This window comes from Blennius ocellaris (assembly GCF_963422515.1).
Source record: "Blennius ocellaris genome assembly, chromosome: 10".
NCBI classification, from domain to species: Eukaryota; Metazoa; Chordata; class Actinopteri; order Blenniiformes; family Blenniidae; genus Blennius; species Blennius ocellaris.
Genome location: NC_137659.1, coordinates 11,393,185 through 11,409,841, shown reverse-complemented (window position 1 = coordinate 11,409,841; position 16,657 = coordinate 11,393,185). Strand labels below are relative to the sequence as shown.

Below are 16,657 nucleotides of genomic sequence, written 5' to 3'. Positions count from 1 at the left end.
AACACTTCTCATTCTCCACTTTCACAGTGTTTCAAGAACTATTCAGTATCAAATTTGTGTTTACAATACAATTGTGTATACAAGCATTCTTTTACATATCAGTTACATGTTTTTGATTGTATTTGTCTAGCTTATGGGACTGCCCCAATTAATTATACAAAAAAAAAAAAAAAAAACACATCTTCAAACAATTTGTTTTTGTAAAACCCAATGTTACAGTCCTCTCTGTCTTCTCTATCCATCATTTATGAATGAATCCTCGGACAGTAGCAGCGTTACTAGTTTGTTTTAGGCTCCTGTTTGAAATTGACGAGAGTAAAAAACTGTAAAATGAGTTGTTCCATGCAGTGGGAGGTGTTTATATAAACACTTAATTAACACTGTGATATTTCCACTGCAGAGTATTGAAAAACAAAATATTCATAGCTCATTATCTCATTGAGTGAAAGGTAAATTAATACAAATAAAAACAATTCATTTGTTTCATTAATATAAATTAATGTGATTTTAAAGTCAATCCTTGCCTTTCTGGTCATACACTGCACACTGGCATCTCAGTTCAGACTGTATACAGTACAAGTCTATAAGTGAAAGTGTAAAGCCATGAGCACACCTGAGCCTTACATAAATGATCTTGCATTCAGAGACTCCCTGGAGTTCTTTCTCACTTAGGGATGAAGGATAATAAAATCGAACCTGGTCGGTGTTACATTTGAACTCACCTACGGATCCCTTGGCTGCGATGGCCACCGTCTCCAGGAGGACCTGAACGATGCCAGCTCGGACTCTGGGTGTGTTCCTGTTGTGGGTGTCCAGATGGTTCAGAACCTGCTGGATGACGTGGTGCGAATGCTGAGCCTGGAGAACCACACAGAGAAACAGATTATGTGACATTTCATCCACTAGGATCATGTCTGACAGATAAAACCCACAAAATGCACCTTTACATCTTATTAGTATTTTTGCTTGATAAGTGACATCATTGGACAAATAGACTTCACACTTTTACACTTTTCACACGTTAATGGGTAAAATCTGAGGCTAAAATAGAACATTATGCCCAACATGTAAGGTCCATGTATGTGCTTTATTGCATTGAGCAACATAACAGTGGAGCAGCTTCCAAAGTTTGCATTATTCTTCACCATTTAGATGTTATGTGTGCCATACCTGTATAGAGTACATTATTATTCTAAAGCAGGAGACAGCAAACTCATTGGGGTCCCACAGGTGATGGTGGTCCAGGTGGCTAAAACAGAGAAATAAAACATACAAAAGATACTGATTATTTTGTAAATACTCTACAGGAACACCAAAAAATAAACAAACAACAAATGTAGATAAAAATCTGATAAAATGCGGTAACAAGAGGACGCATTTAGCAGGCCAACTGTACTCACTAGTTATTTTATTCCACCAGCAGATATTACATAGAGCAAAGACTGAGCCTTTAGGATGCATAGCCTACTGGAGTACATCTTTTTCTGTATTTACATTAAACTCAGTATTAGATAATCAATAATATCATTTAAGGCATGATCCTACACCTTAACTGTTAAAATGAGTGAGGTGCCGGAAGACACACATCATTAGATCATTCAGAAGACGATCTGTTAAACAGCGTGAAAATACTGAGAATGTCCAAGATTTCCCACCACTGATCTGACATGCACAGTGCTGGCTTGAACTCTAAGCTGATGCTGTGGAGAGGAGACACAAGAGGTCAAACGTTTTAATAAACACCGCACAGGAGTCAGCGATGACTCCACCGACCGAGAACGACAGATTTCCTCATCTCTGAGGGAGCTGCCCTGCAGCGTGAAGGTAAACCCATCTATAAGATACATCTGCTATTTACGCCTGCACACAGGCTGCACATTTCTCCCACCTGCTTCCAGCAAGGGCATTATATAGTCCGAGCAAGCAGAGAGGATGCAAGCAATATTGAGTTTGATCCAGAAATAGCCAGGAAAGGCGAGATCACAGTACATGGAAATAAATGAAAACATTTGTGTTTCTGGAAGTGAATATAATGCAAGGTGCCGAGTGGCGTTGTGGATGGAACTCTTAGGAAGGAAATCCCTGTGTATTATCGTTTCCTCACACAGTCCAAAAACCTCACCTCGTACTATAAATGTGAGCCTCCCACTGGCATTTGACAAAATAAAGCCAGACTACCAATCAAAAGATAGGACACACCTTTTCATTCAATGTTTTTACTTCGTTTTCTTCACTACTTACATTATAGAGTCTCATTAAAGGCATCAAAACTATGAATGAAGACATATGTAATTATGCAGTAATAAAGAGTTTGAAATAACTGAAAACACATTTTATATTTTAGATTCCTCAAAGTAGAAACCCTTTGCTTTGTGGACAGTGCTGCAAACCCTTGTCCTTTTCTCAATGAGCTTCATGACACATTTAACTGGAATGGTTTTCACTTCACAGTTGAGCCTTGTCAGGGTTCATTTGTGAAAGTTCTTGCCTTCTTAATGCGTTTGGGACCATCAGTTGTGTTGTGCACAAGTCAGTTTGGTACACAGCTGACAGGCCTATTTGACAACTGTTAGAATTCATATCATGGCAAGAACCAATCAGCGAAGTAAAGAAAAATGACATTGTATCGTTACTTGAACAACTGAAGGACGGGCAGTCCGGAAATTACAAAAGATTTTATGTGTTCCCAAGTGCATTTCCTTAAACCACCAAGTGCCATGAAAAAACTAGTTCACATGAGGATTGTCCGAGGAAAGAAAGATCAAGAGTCACTTCTGCTGCTGAGGATGAGTTCATCTGAGGCTACGTTCACACCGCAGGTCTTGATGCTTAATTCGTTTTTTTTTTTTTGCTGGGTTCTGATTTTTTTCACGTGATCACTTCAAACGCGACCTGACGTGTGAACGTGATCGGACCCGATGTTTTTGGGCCCAAGAGAGCAGAAGCCAACACGAAGTCATGCCGAGCACGCTATTTACACACGGCACGCCGGTCAGCACCAGGGTTGCCAGATGTGACTCACCGTTTCCAGCCCAAAAACGATGCAAAACCCACACACCTCCACAAAAACCAACCCAAATCTCAGCCTGTGTAGAAATCCTGTTAAAATTCTAAAACTAATATATGTGTAATAATGAACATGACATAAACACACAAATGCAAGAAATACACAAAGTTAAAAGGTAAGAGAGTTTGGCTCCCCAACTGGGGGATCCCGCCTATCTGGCAACGCTGGTCAGTGTGTGTATATATCCATTTTCAAGTCGTTGTTAATACGAGTCGACAAAATCTAGACAACATGATGAGGGAAAGAAGCAGGAGAATGAGGCAAAAAGAGAGCACAGCTTTTCACAGCTTTAACATTTTGGCGGAGCCGCTTCCTCCTGCGCTAATCCGTGACGTCAGTTACACGTCAATGATGAAGCAGTCTCATGTCTGAAAATATCCGAATAGGATCACATACGATCGAGGCCTGGGCCTGGCACTTTGAAGAATCTAAAATATACATGTTCATTCATAGTCCTGATGCCTTCAGTGAGAATCTACAATGTAAATAGTCATAAAAATGAAGAAAAAACATTGCTTGAGAAGGTGTGTCCAAACATTTGACCAGTAGCATACATCTTCATGAAATCTGTCTTTTTGTGTTTTAGTGAAACATTTCACAAGGACACAATCACTGGCCGTGGTTTGAACTTCCGAGCTGAAATGCGGAAGGATTGTTTTTTCCACTTGAAGATAAGAGCACGTAAGAGAGCCGGGAGCAAAGATCCAGGGGAGGAATAGAATATCAAGTGGTGAGACTTCAAACGCAGTGCAGCTGCTTTCTGACTTTACAAGCTGATGTTTGCGTCTGTGCAGCCTGATTTCATACTCCACAGCACAGGATTTATTTAACCAGTCGCAGCAAACAGATCTGCTCTGCATTCGGGCGGTTTCTGACAGCCGGGTTCTGGAGATTTTCACGTTAATAATTTTGTAAGTACAGTGACAATCTGTTGCAAAGCATCAGAGGCAGCTCAGCTGGAGGCCGACTGACAGATCACTGTGTTGTTTCATAGCGTTTGATCATAGCAACATTGTGTTAGGATGGGGAAATGACAAAAAAAAAAGAGGCTATTTCTGACTTTGATCAGTTGAATAAAGTTTGACTTTAGCGTCTGAGCAAAATATGAGGTAAATAAACCCTCTCGGGATTGCTAAGTTTAACTCTCTAAGTCAGAGGCATGATTGAAAAGGATAAGGCAGAAGTGGATGAGGGGAAAAGCAAATCAAAGTGAAATGAAATGAGGATGTAATATTGAATAACAGAAAAATTGATAGGAAGGCAGGGGAGAAGACGAGATGGAGAAGAATAGAAAGACCATTGTAAGATGGTGCTCTGAGAACAGTTCATCAACATGACGTCAATCGACACCCCCCCCCCTTCAAAAAAAAACCCCTCCATCTCCCCCGTTAACCCCAATCCGTGCTATTTATAGTCTTCAGACGCTCCCTCTTCCTCCACCTCATCCCTGCAGGAGCTGGTTTCACTCTCAGATAGAAGGAGCGGCCGGGGAGCAGAGCGGCTGTTTAATCGAGGGAGAAATTAAAGACAGAAGCACGATAATAAAAGCGTGCATGCGGTTCTTTTCTCAAGTAGTCGCACCTTCACATTTCTGCGCGAAGCCTCGAGAGCTGTGAATATATTTGCTATTCAATGAGCTTTTCAATACTATCACACCCCCACACACAATACAGATTCATTTCAATGCATGTGGCCACACTTGGTTGGAAGGAGATGACATACCTGTAAAGGAAAAGCTGCATTCAAAATTATTTAATTATAAATGACAGTAAAAATGAGACTATTATTATCAAAGATTAGAGCAGCTGAAACACACCCTCACCCTGAAGTATTGCATATGGAATCAAATTCAGTTAGCAGATGGGCCTCATGTGATTTGGCCGGTGAAAAACAGCTCCGAAAAGAAACAGTAGTAAAACATGGCATGCAGCTCAGCTGAGATGAAACACCAAGATCAGGAAGTCCAGGAGATTAAAAAAAAAAACATTGTTGCCAAAGCCATCAAAGTCTCACATGAGGAGCACTCCACAAAAAGAAGATCAAGAGTTTTCTCTGCAGCGGAGTTCTTAAGAGAGCAACACTAAACAGCAGCTCAAAGTCAAAGTACCTCGCTGCTTCCCACAGTTCAAGGAGCAGACACATGTAAACACCATCTGTTGAAGGAGGGGGGAGCTGGTTGAATCAGGCCTTTATGGTGGATCAGCTGCAAATGAGAAGTGACCATGACGGAGGGACAGCGGGGAAATTAAGAGCTGCTTGAACCAGCAAAAGAAATGACAGAGAAATAGGAAATAAGAAATTGCAAGAGGGGAACGGTGGAAAAATCCTGAGATGAGACAATTGTGGTTGCTGTCAATGTGTCTGTGGACTGTGGCCATAACACTGGGGGGCTTTTTGGATCTTTCTTTGTAGATTTTGTGGATTCTTCTTCGCACAGTCATGCACTTGAGGTAATTTGTTTAATCCAAGTCGCCCATATGTTTGAATGTAAGTGTCGTCTATCTCTCTAGCACCCCTGTGACCCTGAATTGGTTAAAACAGTATAGAAGATAAAGATGGAGATCCTGCAGAGACAGATAGCGCCACATCAGATGATGTGGTTTTCAAAGAGCTGAAGGGAAAGCAGCCAAATGGCGCCTGTTCTGTAAAACTGACCTTTAATGACATAGTAGAAAACAGAAGAAAAGAAAAAGATCAGACAGGACAGATTCAAGAAATAATAAAAGACTCTGATGCAGCTGAACTTCATCTCGAGTCATCAACCAGAACTAAAAACTGAAATCAATCCAATCAGGCTTTTTAACAAAATCCGAACTGCAGAGCCAGACACAAATTATGTGCAAGTGCCTAACCTGCAGGGGGCGCTTGATGCCAGGGAGTCTGTAACTGGAGTTGAAGGTGAGAGAGGAAGCAGGCAGACAGAGGGTCTGCTTCTAATGACTGTCGTTAAGGACTAAAACTGTGTGACACTCACACAACCACTCTTTAACTGTGTGTGTGTGTGTGTGTGTGTGTGTGTATTTTGTGAGGGCATCCTCTGTCAAGCGTTGGACCTCAGATAAGCGTCGACTGGGTGTCAACGGTGAACATGTGAAGCAGCAGAGGTTAACACACACACACACACACACACACACACACACACACACACACACACACACACACACACACACACACACACACACACACACACACACACACACACACACACACACACACACACACACACACACACACACACACACACACACACACACACACACACACACACACACACACACACGAATATATATATGTAAATAAATGCAGTGAACCGTTAAACCACATTGTTCGTCAAATATGTGTAAAGCCACAACTTAAGCCCATTTTCTTTTACTGAATCGTACTGTTGAAGAGAACAGTACATTTTGTTACTTGACAGCTTCACAGTATTTTACACGTCAAAACTTTCAGAGAACAGGAAGTGCCTCGAAAGATTCAAAGATTTGTATAAATTGCACTTCCCAAAAGAAAGAGTGAAGATGAATAGATGCAACAAATACCAGAAACTGATAAGTTATTGAATATGTTGCTGAAGTTATTCTACATGCAAAGATATTAAAAGTATTTTTTTTTTCTTCAATTCGACAAAAAGTTATTATTTCTATGTAAATACTGCTGAGTTTCACAATAGTAATAGATTGTGATGATGACTTTGGGCTTCAGTTAGTTTGCAGCATTCGGTTCAGTCGCAGTATCTTAATCCAAACAGACAAGCTCTGATGAACCACCTGATTTTCACAGGCAGCAACATGAGCCTGGACGGCATGCTTAGCTAGAGAGTTAAAGTGGGACATGGAGCAGCTAAATAAGGGAAGAAGAGAAAGAGTCACCGGGACTGTGATTTATCATCCTCTGACGTCAGCTTAATGCAGAGCTGAAAATCTGGGCGTAAAAGAGCCAGGACCCAAATGATTTAAACCAGAAGAAAAACTCAACCACTTTGATAAAAGCAAAACTTTTTTTCAGAACTGAAGAATTATATAAATGCAGATTTGCTAAGCTGTACAGCTCCTCCCGGGCACAGCTCAAAGAATTAAGACAAGAAATGAAGATGGGACTATCCGTCTATAACGCCTCCCGGTTAGAGACACGGTGTTTTGAACCGAGACTCGATTAAATCCTGGATGGAAAACGTTTTGAAGATGTAAAAGAGCAGAGAAGAGAGGAGGTGATGAAGCTCAATTTTGTAATTCTTGCAAAATTACTTATTCAAAACTATAAAATACAAACCAACTCAATCACATTTCACAATGACATTGCTTGACTTAATTGACTTATTTAAATTCTGTCTGTCTTTCATTCTTTTTTTTCTTCTTTCAAAAATGGCATAAAAGGAAGCAAAACACATGTCAAGATTTAACAAAATTAAGTGAAACAAAATATTCTGTGTCAAAGAGAAAAGGGACAAATCACAGAGAAAATTAGGAGAAAAAAAATTATTAAACGCATGTCAGACCCCTACAGATGTCAAGCAGTTGCAGGAATATTGTGTAATCAATCGTTAATGGCCACATTAGGAGGCTCGTTCACGAACTGAATTTGCAAGTGGTCGTTTTATAGTTACTTAAAACATTTCACTCTGAGCGGAGTAAAATACCCACTGATGGCTTCGAGGGAGGTGAAAGTATTCCGAAATGAAAAAGAAAAACGGCACAGATTTTTTTTTTATACATTTTTTGGGGGTATGGTTCTTTGACTTTCTGGGAGTATGAAGACTTTTCTAAGTGTCTCAATGAATTTCCTCCCAAGTTATATTGTGTGAAAGAATTTTACAAAAAACTAATTTTTTTACTTGAAAAGTTAGCACAGTATATTCATCGCTAAAATAAAAACAAGATGGCACGTATGCTGTGTCATAAAAGAAAACTGCCAAAAAATGCATTCCTTTGGAGGAATATACTGTCACGTACAATTCAAGCATTTGGATATGAACCAAATCCCTTTACGTACAAAGGTTCTTGGAACCTTTGCATCTTGGAAACTGAAAACTGAACTTTTTGACAATGGCTCCCAAGGTGGAATTTTTTAAATATGCTCTGACTGCATCTCTGTGGAAACGGAGGAAAATGCACCTTTTCTGAAATGCTGCAACTGCACATGTGCACCATGGCTGAAGTTAATATTTCTCCACAGGCGCAAGTATAATAGGACAAAAACAAAAATGGCCGCCTCCAGAGTGGCATGACTCTCAGTCCTTATTCACCTGGGACTTTTTATACTTGAGAGCCACGCAGAAAAGCAATCCAACTTTGTCGTCTGTCCATACGAATGTCTGCATACGCACCGTTAAGGTTTATAGTGCATTGTTCTCTGTGTGTGTGTGGCTTCGTGACAACAACAAACGCCAGTCCCGACGAGTGGCCCTACATTCTAACTATATAATGTTCAGCATTCCTGCCATTTCTGCATAAATGGATATCCTTTTCAAAATGTTGCTGTGTAAGTGCTTGTTTGAGGGGAGTGAAAACATTTTTCTGCATACTATTTATATTTTGTGTGGAAGTCGCCATGACACAAACGACAATCTGACAGAAATTAACTCCCAAAAAAAGAAAGACATTCAGAAAGATGGAGGCACGATCAGACCTTTGCCTCGTGGAGTCAAACAGTCCTGCAGGCTTATTGGATTGGGATGTGGTGCTGGAGTGTTGTCGTCATTGAAGATGCCAATACCATCCAAATAGAAGATTTTAATTAAAGCTGTTGTTCAGACCAACTGCAGTGATGTTGCACTCCTCGAGGGATTCTCTATGCCTGATCTATAATAACATCCATATTTTGCCTGTTGAGAAGTTTTACTCCTGCTGTCGCACCAAGACACGAAACAAGCAGGTGACATCACCATCACTGTAACTGCACTGTAAAAGACGCTAAATGTAAGAAGCAGTTATTTTAAATAGCCCGCATGAGGCCTTTCCTCCCAAAGCTGCCGAGGATGAAAAGGACGCCTCCGCTCAGCGGGGCAGGAACAGACAGCGACAGAGAAAATCTCAGCGGGACTCAGCCGCTCGCTTAGTAATTGTCCAATTTATGTGAGCCGTGCTGAGTGGCGGGTGTAAGCGCGGCTGACGGGAGTGGCGGCGAGGATCTTTAAATCCCGAGAGGAAGGGACGGTCACCGGGTGGCGACGGTGTGTCATGTATGCACAGCAGCCACCCCTGTGATAAGAGAAACTCATTTAATTTCCTCAGTGTGCTGGGAGTCGGCACAGAGGATGACGACGTGTGTGTGTGTGTGTGTGTGTAATAAGAAGGCGTGTCTGTTTCCATGTGCATGTAGTGTATGTCAGCCGGGTGTGTGAGTGTGTGTGTGTGTGTGCACGATAGGTTTATTTGCCATCTTGTCATCTCTCCTGCCGTCTGTGTCCTGACCCCAACATGTAATAAAGTAGATTATGAACCTGATGCTGTCTTTTTTCAGCAGAGCAGAAGGATAAGAAGCAGGCAACACATTTTGGAGTCTGTCCCCCTTATAAAAACAAAATTAATTTCTCTTTCAGAGGGCGGCATCACCTAGAGTACACACCCTTTTTTTCTAATCCATCACTTTAATTGTTTAAAACTGTCATCTCTGCCTATGTGATATTATCTCATGAATCACTTCATCTATTCCCATCACAAGGCAGATCTAAGAGCCCCTAAGGAGATGCTTTTCTGCATATCTTGCTTGGAACAAGTGGATATCAGAGTTGCTGTCGCCTTTCTATCGTCTTTAACCAAATATTTCCTCTTATTCAGACCAGTCTTTGCAAACTCTGGAGATAATGCGTGAAAATCCCAGCAGATCAATGTTGTCTGACAAGCATGTCTCGCAATCATGCCACAATAAAAGTTGCATCTCATGCTCAGTTTGAAGTTGACCATGTCTTCATGCGTCGATACATGAATGCAGTTGCTGCCTGAATTCTCTGAATAGTGCAAAGAAGTTATGATACATTACAGGGAAATGTTCTCAGTTACTTAATACAACTGTGTGTTTTTGATTATATTGAGAAACTCCAATTACAAATGTGTAATACATTGGTAAATTGTCTGATTGATCAGACCATGCCATTGTGGAATTCCTGCCTTTATATGACAATTATATGGCCACAATGTCTGCTTCTTTTGGTAGTTTTTGAAACCTCAAGATAGCTCAAATGGTTTTGACAGCGATGCAAAATATACATGTTAAAACAGGAACATGACATTTAATTTTAGTTGTTTATTCTCATAAATGCAACATGTCGATATAAAAAGGTAAAGTACATGTAATTTGTGTATGCTGTAATGGATTTATTATGATTATCACATATGATTTTTTCACTCACTCACTCACATTAACAATGTCCTGCTTTCCAGTCATTTTCAGAACCATTATCTTTAACTATAAATATATATCAAGTAAGCTCAATAAAATATTCAGCTTTAAATTAGAATTCCATCCCATTACTTACTTTAAAACAGAGGCTACTCTTCATGACAACCTTGAACACCACATGTTCAATATTTGGTGTTCAGTTCCATAAAAACACCTTGCTCACTTTACCTGGCACATTTCAGGATTTCATGCTTTTGCTCTCCTGTTTGAAAGTATCTGATACAAAACACAACAGCAATAGAACTGTGAGTAAATCACTTTGTAAGGAGAACAAACTTTATGCTTGTATTTGCTTTGCATGAGACTGAACCAAAATAAAATGTTGTCTTATGTGCTTTAATCAATTGAATAGTAGATTAAAATGGTTTATGTTGACGAGATGCTCCTGATATTTTTTTTTACAAGATACTTTTAGCTTTCAATACTAAGATCAGCAATATTACATGTTTGTGCTGCTACTTTGAAACTCAAATGTTTGACATGCTGGCGTGTAGGTTTGCAGTGAAAACATGACCTTGAGTGATGAGCACTTGTTAAACAGACTTGTTGCTGCTGATTAGCTCAAGATGACATATCATATGATCAGTATTCATTCATGTTTGATACTCACACCAAAACGGGCCGGACAGCATTGTTCATGTTGCCGTAGGCCGCTCGGCCCAGCAGCTCCCTGAAACAGCTCTCAGCCAGCGCCGCCGGGTTCTCCTCACCATCCTGCCCTCCTCCTGATGGAGTGATTGGATGGCCTGCCCTGCCAGGAAGAGAACAACTATTGTAGCAATTAAACAAATAAACACTTTTTGATTAAGTCTTAATTTTGATGTCTTGGATTTTTAACTTGTGAGGAAGTGTAAATATGAAAAACATTTATAAAAGTCAAAAAACATGAGCTCATATTATATACGAGACCAAAAGATCCAAACAGATCTTGCACCTGAACTGTGTCTATTTTAGTGTCAACAACAATCTTAAAAAAGCCTATAACCCCTCTAAATCAACCTCTTTTTGTTGCAAAGTATGGCTGAAACAAAAACAGACTATCTGAACTTTAGAAGTAGACCGACACTTTCCCCCAAACACAGTTGAAATAAAACTTTCGGGTGAGATACTTTTATAGAGACACTGACATTTCAGCATAAGTTTGAATTCTGACAGGAGTAAAAGTTACTGGGTGTCATTGAAAAGTGTGAGAATAAAACCGACTGAAATTACCCTGACGTGTCACTGTGATAAAATGTCTAAAGCGTGAGTGGGAAGCAGAAGAAGAAGGAACTATCTAGAAGATGGGGTGGAGAACAAGCTGAGACAGAAAGGAGACTGGACAGTCGATAGAAACTAAATCAGCATCTTGATGGACTGCAACAGATTGCGAGAGCTTCAATTTTACACCAAATCAAGCCCATTGTGAATCAAAGCACCCTCCCTGCACCGGGCTATTACTTTAACAATGATTTACACTTCCACCCTGTCTGTATCTTATCAGAGATGATCAGAAAGTCGGAATTCAGTCCAGCAGCTTGTGAGTGTATCTACTGTATCTCCATTTCCACATCAAGGGAAAAGAGGAGTGAATGTCTCGGTGCATTTCAGACTGTAAATCATTTTGGTGAAACGTGTTCTAACACTTTTATATGTCATATATCATTTATGGGTGTGACAGTTGTTTTGGTTTGGTGCAGCTTTGATCAATTATTGTAAATATACTTTTCTTTGCCTGCATAAGAATTGGTAATTCTCATGCTATGAATCACTGATAGCATTTATTTGACAATGGTAATACAATTTTGCAACTACATCTATTTTGATGTTATGGTTGCAGAATTGCCAAAAATTGACAGGCAAGTTCATCTTGGCCCCTTTTTCCACAATAAGTTCAACTTCACAACAAATTCAACTTTTATAATTTCTGGATTTGTTGGCTTATTTGTACTTTTTGATTTAGCACAAACAGTCGCTGCATTATTTATGAGAAGCATGCATGCTACATCCTCTTAACACAAGTTCACCTTTATGTGAACGGTCAGTCTCAAACTGAAAAACAAAAGAAAAAAAAAACCTGCTGCAAGGGATTCTATGTCTTCAGAAGGTCATGTGCTTCTTCTTCAAATTGATATGAATTAGTTGAGTAAACTTCAGGAACTCTGATCTGAACTGCTCATAACTCCAATGTAATATAATTGTATTGATACATGAGAGTAAGGTGGTTATTTCAAAGATTGTGTCGAGGGTCTGCAGCAGAAAATGAGTAAAGTGGCCAGAAAATTCAACACAAGAAGCTGCATTTACTCATTCAATCATACAACCTGACAAGAACCTGGAATGTCAGATGGTTTGTGACATGGGAGTCAAACAAAAGCTCATCTTTGGAAACTGGGTGAACTAGATGCTTTATAAAATCATGCTTTTCACAGACCTTCAGTCGATTTAACAGACCTGGGAAGACGGGGGAAGCAATAAGGATCAAACAACTACAAAATGTGTTCATACAAAAAGATTTTATGGATACAAAAACAAAAAGAAGTTCCAGAAAATGCAGCAAATGCTGACTGAAGATCCACATATAATCTCGTCAATCAGAAGCCAGGAAACCTTCCCAGTTTACTCCTGTGAGAAGCATTTATTCGCCCATCGGGAATCATTTGTAAACAAATACAAGTGCTATGGCATGGCTTCCACAAAACATGTTATGTTTTATATAATTTCCTCTAAAAGAGCAGATCCAATTAGCATCATACTTTTTTTGCTGCTGCCGTGTTTACCCAACAGGTCTGTAGGCAAGATCTGAAACTTTCGTCTCTACAAGTTTGTCATTCCCTGCTGAGCTGCCAGGAATCCACAGTCCTGGCAGGAGATCAAGCCGGCCTCCTATTATGTGTGATATTGATAAAATACTGCAATAGTAAATCACATTCTCAGCACTAAGCCCGGGCCACAGATGGACTGTAGGCCGTCAGGTCCCAGAATGAAAACAATGCAATTATTGTCGTCCCACACAGGAAGTGAAGGGGAAATTAAATGCTTATTGCTTGTTAAGAAGCAAAGAAATGAAAGAAAATAATAATAATAATCACTGCTGGAATGGTAGGTGGGTTGGTGTTTGATGGAGTAAAACTAACTTTGTAAAAAACTAAATTGTTTTCATCATGACTAATCATCTAATGATATATTGACTGAGTCACCGATGACAAGCACTGCTAGAGATCTACCCCTCCAAAAAAAACCCTGTTTTTAAAATGTAAATGTTAATTCGACATTCAAGGCTACTGTTAGTTTGTGAGGGAGCTTTATTTTCTTTACATAAAGTCCATAAAAAAAACAAAAAGCTCATGTCTGCTGTAGACAGTAACAGCAAATGTGGAAATAGAGGTTCACATTTAAAATCAAAAGAAATTCAGTTGGAGGTTTATAAAGACACAATTTTGATTACGTGTTTATCCTTTGGATCACATTGTAGTCGTTTGATCAATACTGACCACTGCAGAACTTGGACTCCAAGTTTAGTTGTGATTTTTGAGATGCTCTTAAACAACAATCAAAACAACACAATTATTCTATTTTTAAACCTGTGGAGATCCTAAAATCCGCCATTCACTGATTCTGAAAAATAAACATTGAGAATAAAATGTTCACTTCTCAACAAATGTATTTCACCAAATAGCAGATGGGACGATAACTAAATATTTGATATTAGTCATTTAGTTTCATAGTACAATTTAATACATTGTACAATTTAATGTGGTCTTCGTGGGTTTTAACAGTTAAAAATACCAGCAACAAATATCATCACAGAGGCATTGAACATGATTTTTATTCACAGCGTCAAACGTGACAAAGTGTTATTGGTTTGAAGTGTCAAGTAATGATGTACACACATGTTGATCCACATGAACATTGTGTGGATTGTAAAAATAAGTTAAAAATCTCTGCCGTCTATGACGGCAGAGATGAGGGAAATGAGGTTTAAATAAAGAGAGAGGTCAATTTCATTTTCAAGGTGGATGCCTTGAGACAGAATACAGTGTGTGTGTGTGTGTGTGTGTGTGTGTGTGTGTGTGTGTGTGTGTGTGTGTGTGTGTGTGTGTGTGTGTGTGTGTGTGTGTGTGTGTGTGTGTGTGTGTGTGTGCTGCAGCCCATTAATCGTGAAACAGGAGAAATCTTTCTTCATGCCTCTCTGGTTTCTGCACGCTGCCCACGTCTGCCTCCCCCAAGAAGCAATTAACGGAGTCCAACGCCCTTGACTACCGCTTCCCACCAGGTTCACCGAGTCGCCTTTTGAAAACACGTAACACTCAACCACTGGACAACTGACCAAGTGACAATGGTACCCCAAGACAGTGTGTGTGTGTGCGTGAACTATGTTTGTTATTTCTCCACGTGGACATGATTTGTTATTACCTCCATGTCGAATCAGTTTTTAAATGGACAAACCCCAACTCTATTTGACAAGAATGAGAGAGGTCATCCTTTGAAAGGGCATAAAACTATTGCAGCGTCATCAAGATTAATTTTCCTAACCTCTGATAGCCCACAACCCCGGCACCCAGGGCTGGCAGGAAACGCAGTTAATGACAGAAGTGGTGTGTCCAACAGCCACTGCTAAATTCAAGTAAATGAATTGTGTAAAAAATAAACACGCACAGTACGACAAGGTGTCTTGGAGGACTTCCCCTCTTGGAAATAAACAGAAAATATTATATACAACTAAAAAATCTTTTGCACAATAAATTGCCCTTTTAAAGAAAAGCGCTGATCGAAGGGGAAGACATCCCAGGTTGTGAAGAAAGCATCATCTGTGACATTAAATACCACAGTGCTTCTTCACAGAGCTCCTGTGTGATTGCAGACGTGTACACAAAGCAACATGACAATGTGACTGATTACAGATGACTGTCCTCATCACTGCCATGCAGTTTACTGTGATGACTCCGTGGTGGCGCATTTCAACATACTTCCCCTTTATTCACTCGCCTCGGTGTTTTAGCTGGAATGATAATACTCCTCAATAAACTCTGCAAAAATGTTGGGGAATCATTCTGTTCATCAATCTTTCTGACCGTCTCTAAATCAATGTCTTCCTTGGCTTCTGGTTGCAACATGGTCTTTAAACACACCAAATATTGGCTGTCGATCAGCAGCCCTGCAACCTTATCGCAGACAATCAACCACAAACGGCCACTTGTGAAAATTATGGCAGACAGAGTTATGGATGCATTTTAATAGCGGGAGTTTAACATTCAAAAGGGTGTCCTTTTTATTTAATGGGAAACATCCTTCAAAGAGCTTTCCTCCAGCCACTGATCTGACTTGAGGACCTGCTCATTAAGTTACAAGAGAACTATTAGAAACAGCTGGAAAGTCACCATTAACCAAGAAATGGTCCCAGAGGTGATGAAGAAATGTATGCGGTGTAATTATACGTGGATTAAGGTAAGACTGCATTTCCATTTAAATTATGGAAGATAGAATGTGGTGATTGGGCTGCTAGGAAGTGGAGACGAGGGAAATCAAATGGTCCGATTCGAAACCGACGTGAGGCGAACATGATGCTTTCAAGCTGCAGTGGGTCATCGTGAAAATGTCTCTACATTTACATCTAGGGAGAGACGACATCCTGGTCCTTCAGATCCATGTATCAGACTTCATTTGCCAGAATGGTAGAACCAGGCCTGTCATTTCTCAGCGGTGTTGAAGAAGATTGGTTGCTTTCTAGTTCTTATGTTGTGAATAATTTCAAACTGATCCAATGAGGAACTGTCAAGTCCTTTCAATAAAAATATTATTCATTTCACATGTTTCGTTAGAGATCAGTCACCAGTAAACCCATGGCATAAAGTAAACAATAAACCATGCCAACCTTTAAAATTTCTACTACAATTTAGCATTTTTCAAATCTGCATTGAAACTTTTCAGAAACGATAAAAAAAAAAAGTCTGTAAAATTTGTACTAGAATAGACTTTTGTGTCAGTATATCATGTAGAGAATTTAGTAATCTCAACATGATTGTAATAATCAGTCACATTTACTCTTTCACACACCGTGCTAGTTATTCATACACCATTAGCAGCAACTTCTGTGTTTTTCTGACAGGCACATCCAACGCGACTTTATCAACTGAACAATAGACCCTGTCATATAATACTTGAAAAGCTTTCTCCAATTTTAGGATATTTCCAAAAAGTTTTGTGACTAAT

At 39.7% G+C, this 16,657-nt stretch overlaps 1 protein-coding gene across 1 annotated transcript in view; it reads right to left on the bottom strand.

Moving 5' to 3' along the window:
* The window catches only part of efr3a (EFR3 homolog A), a 93,597-nt gene that overhangs the window by 21,939 nt on the left and 55,001 nt on the right, over window positions 1-16,657 (bottom strand). The window contains exons 8-10 of the mRNA XM_080503023.1: window positions 11,076-11,216; window positions 1,171-1,249; window positions 723-858 (exon numbers count right to left, since the gene is read on the bottom strand). Of these exons, the coding sequence (XP_080359149.1) occupies window positions 723-858; window positions 1,171-1,249; window positions 11,076-11,216 (356 nt within the window). The remainder of the gene's footprint in view (window positions 1-722; window positions 859-1,170; window positions 1,250-11,075; window positions 11,217-16,657) is intronic.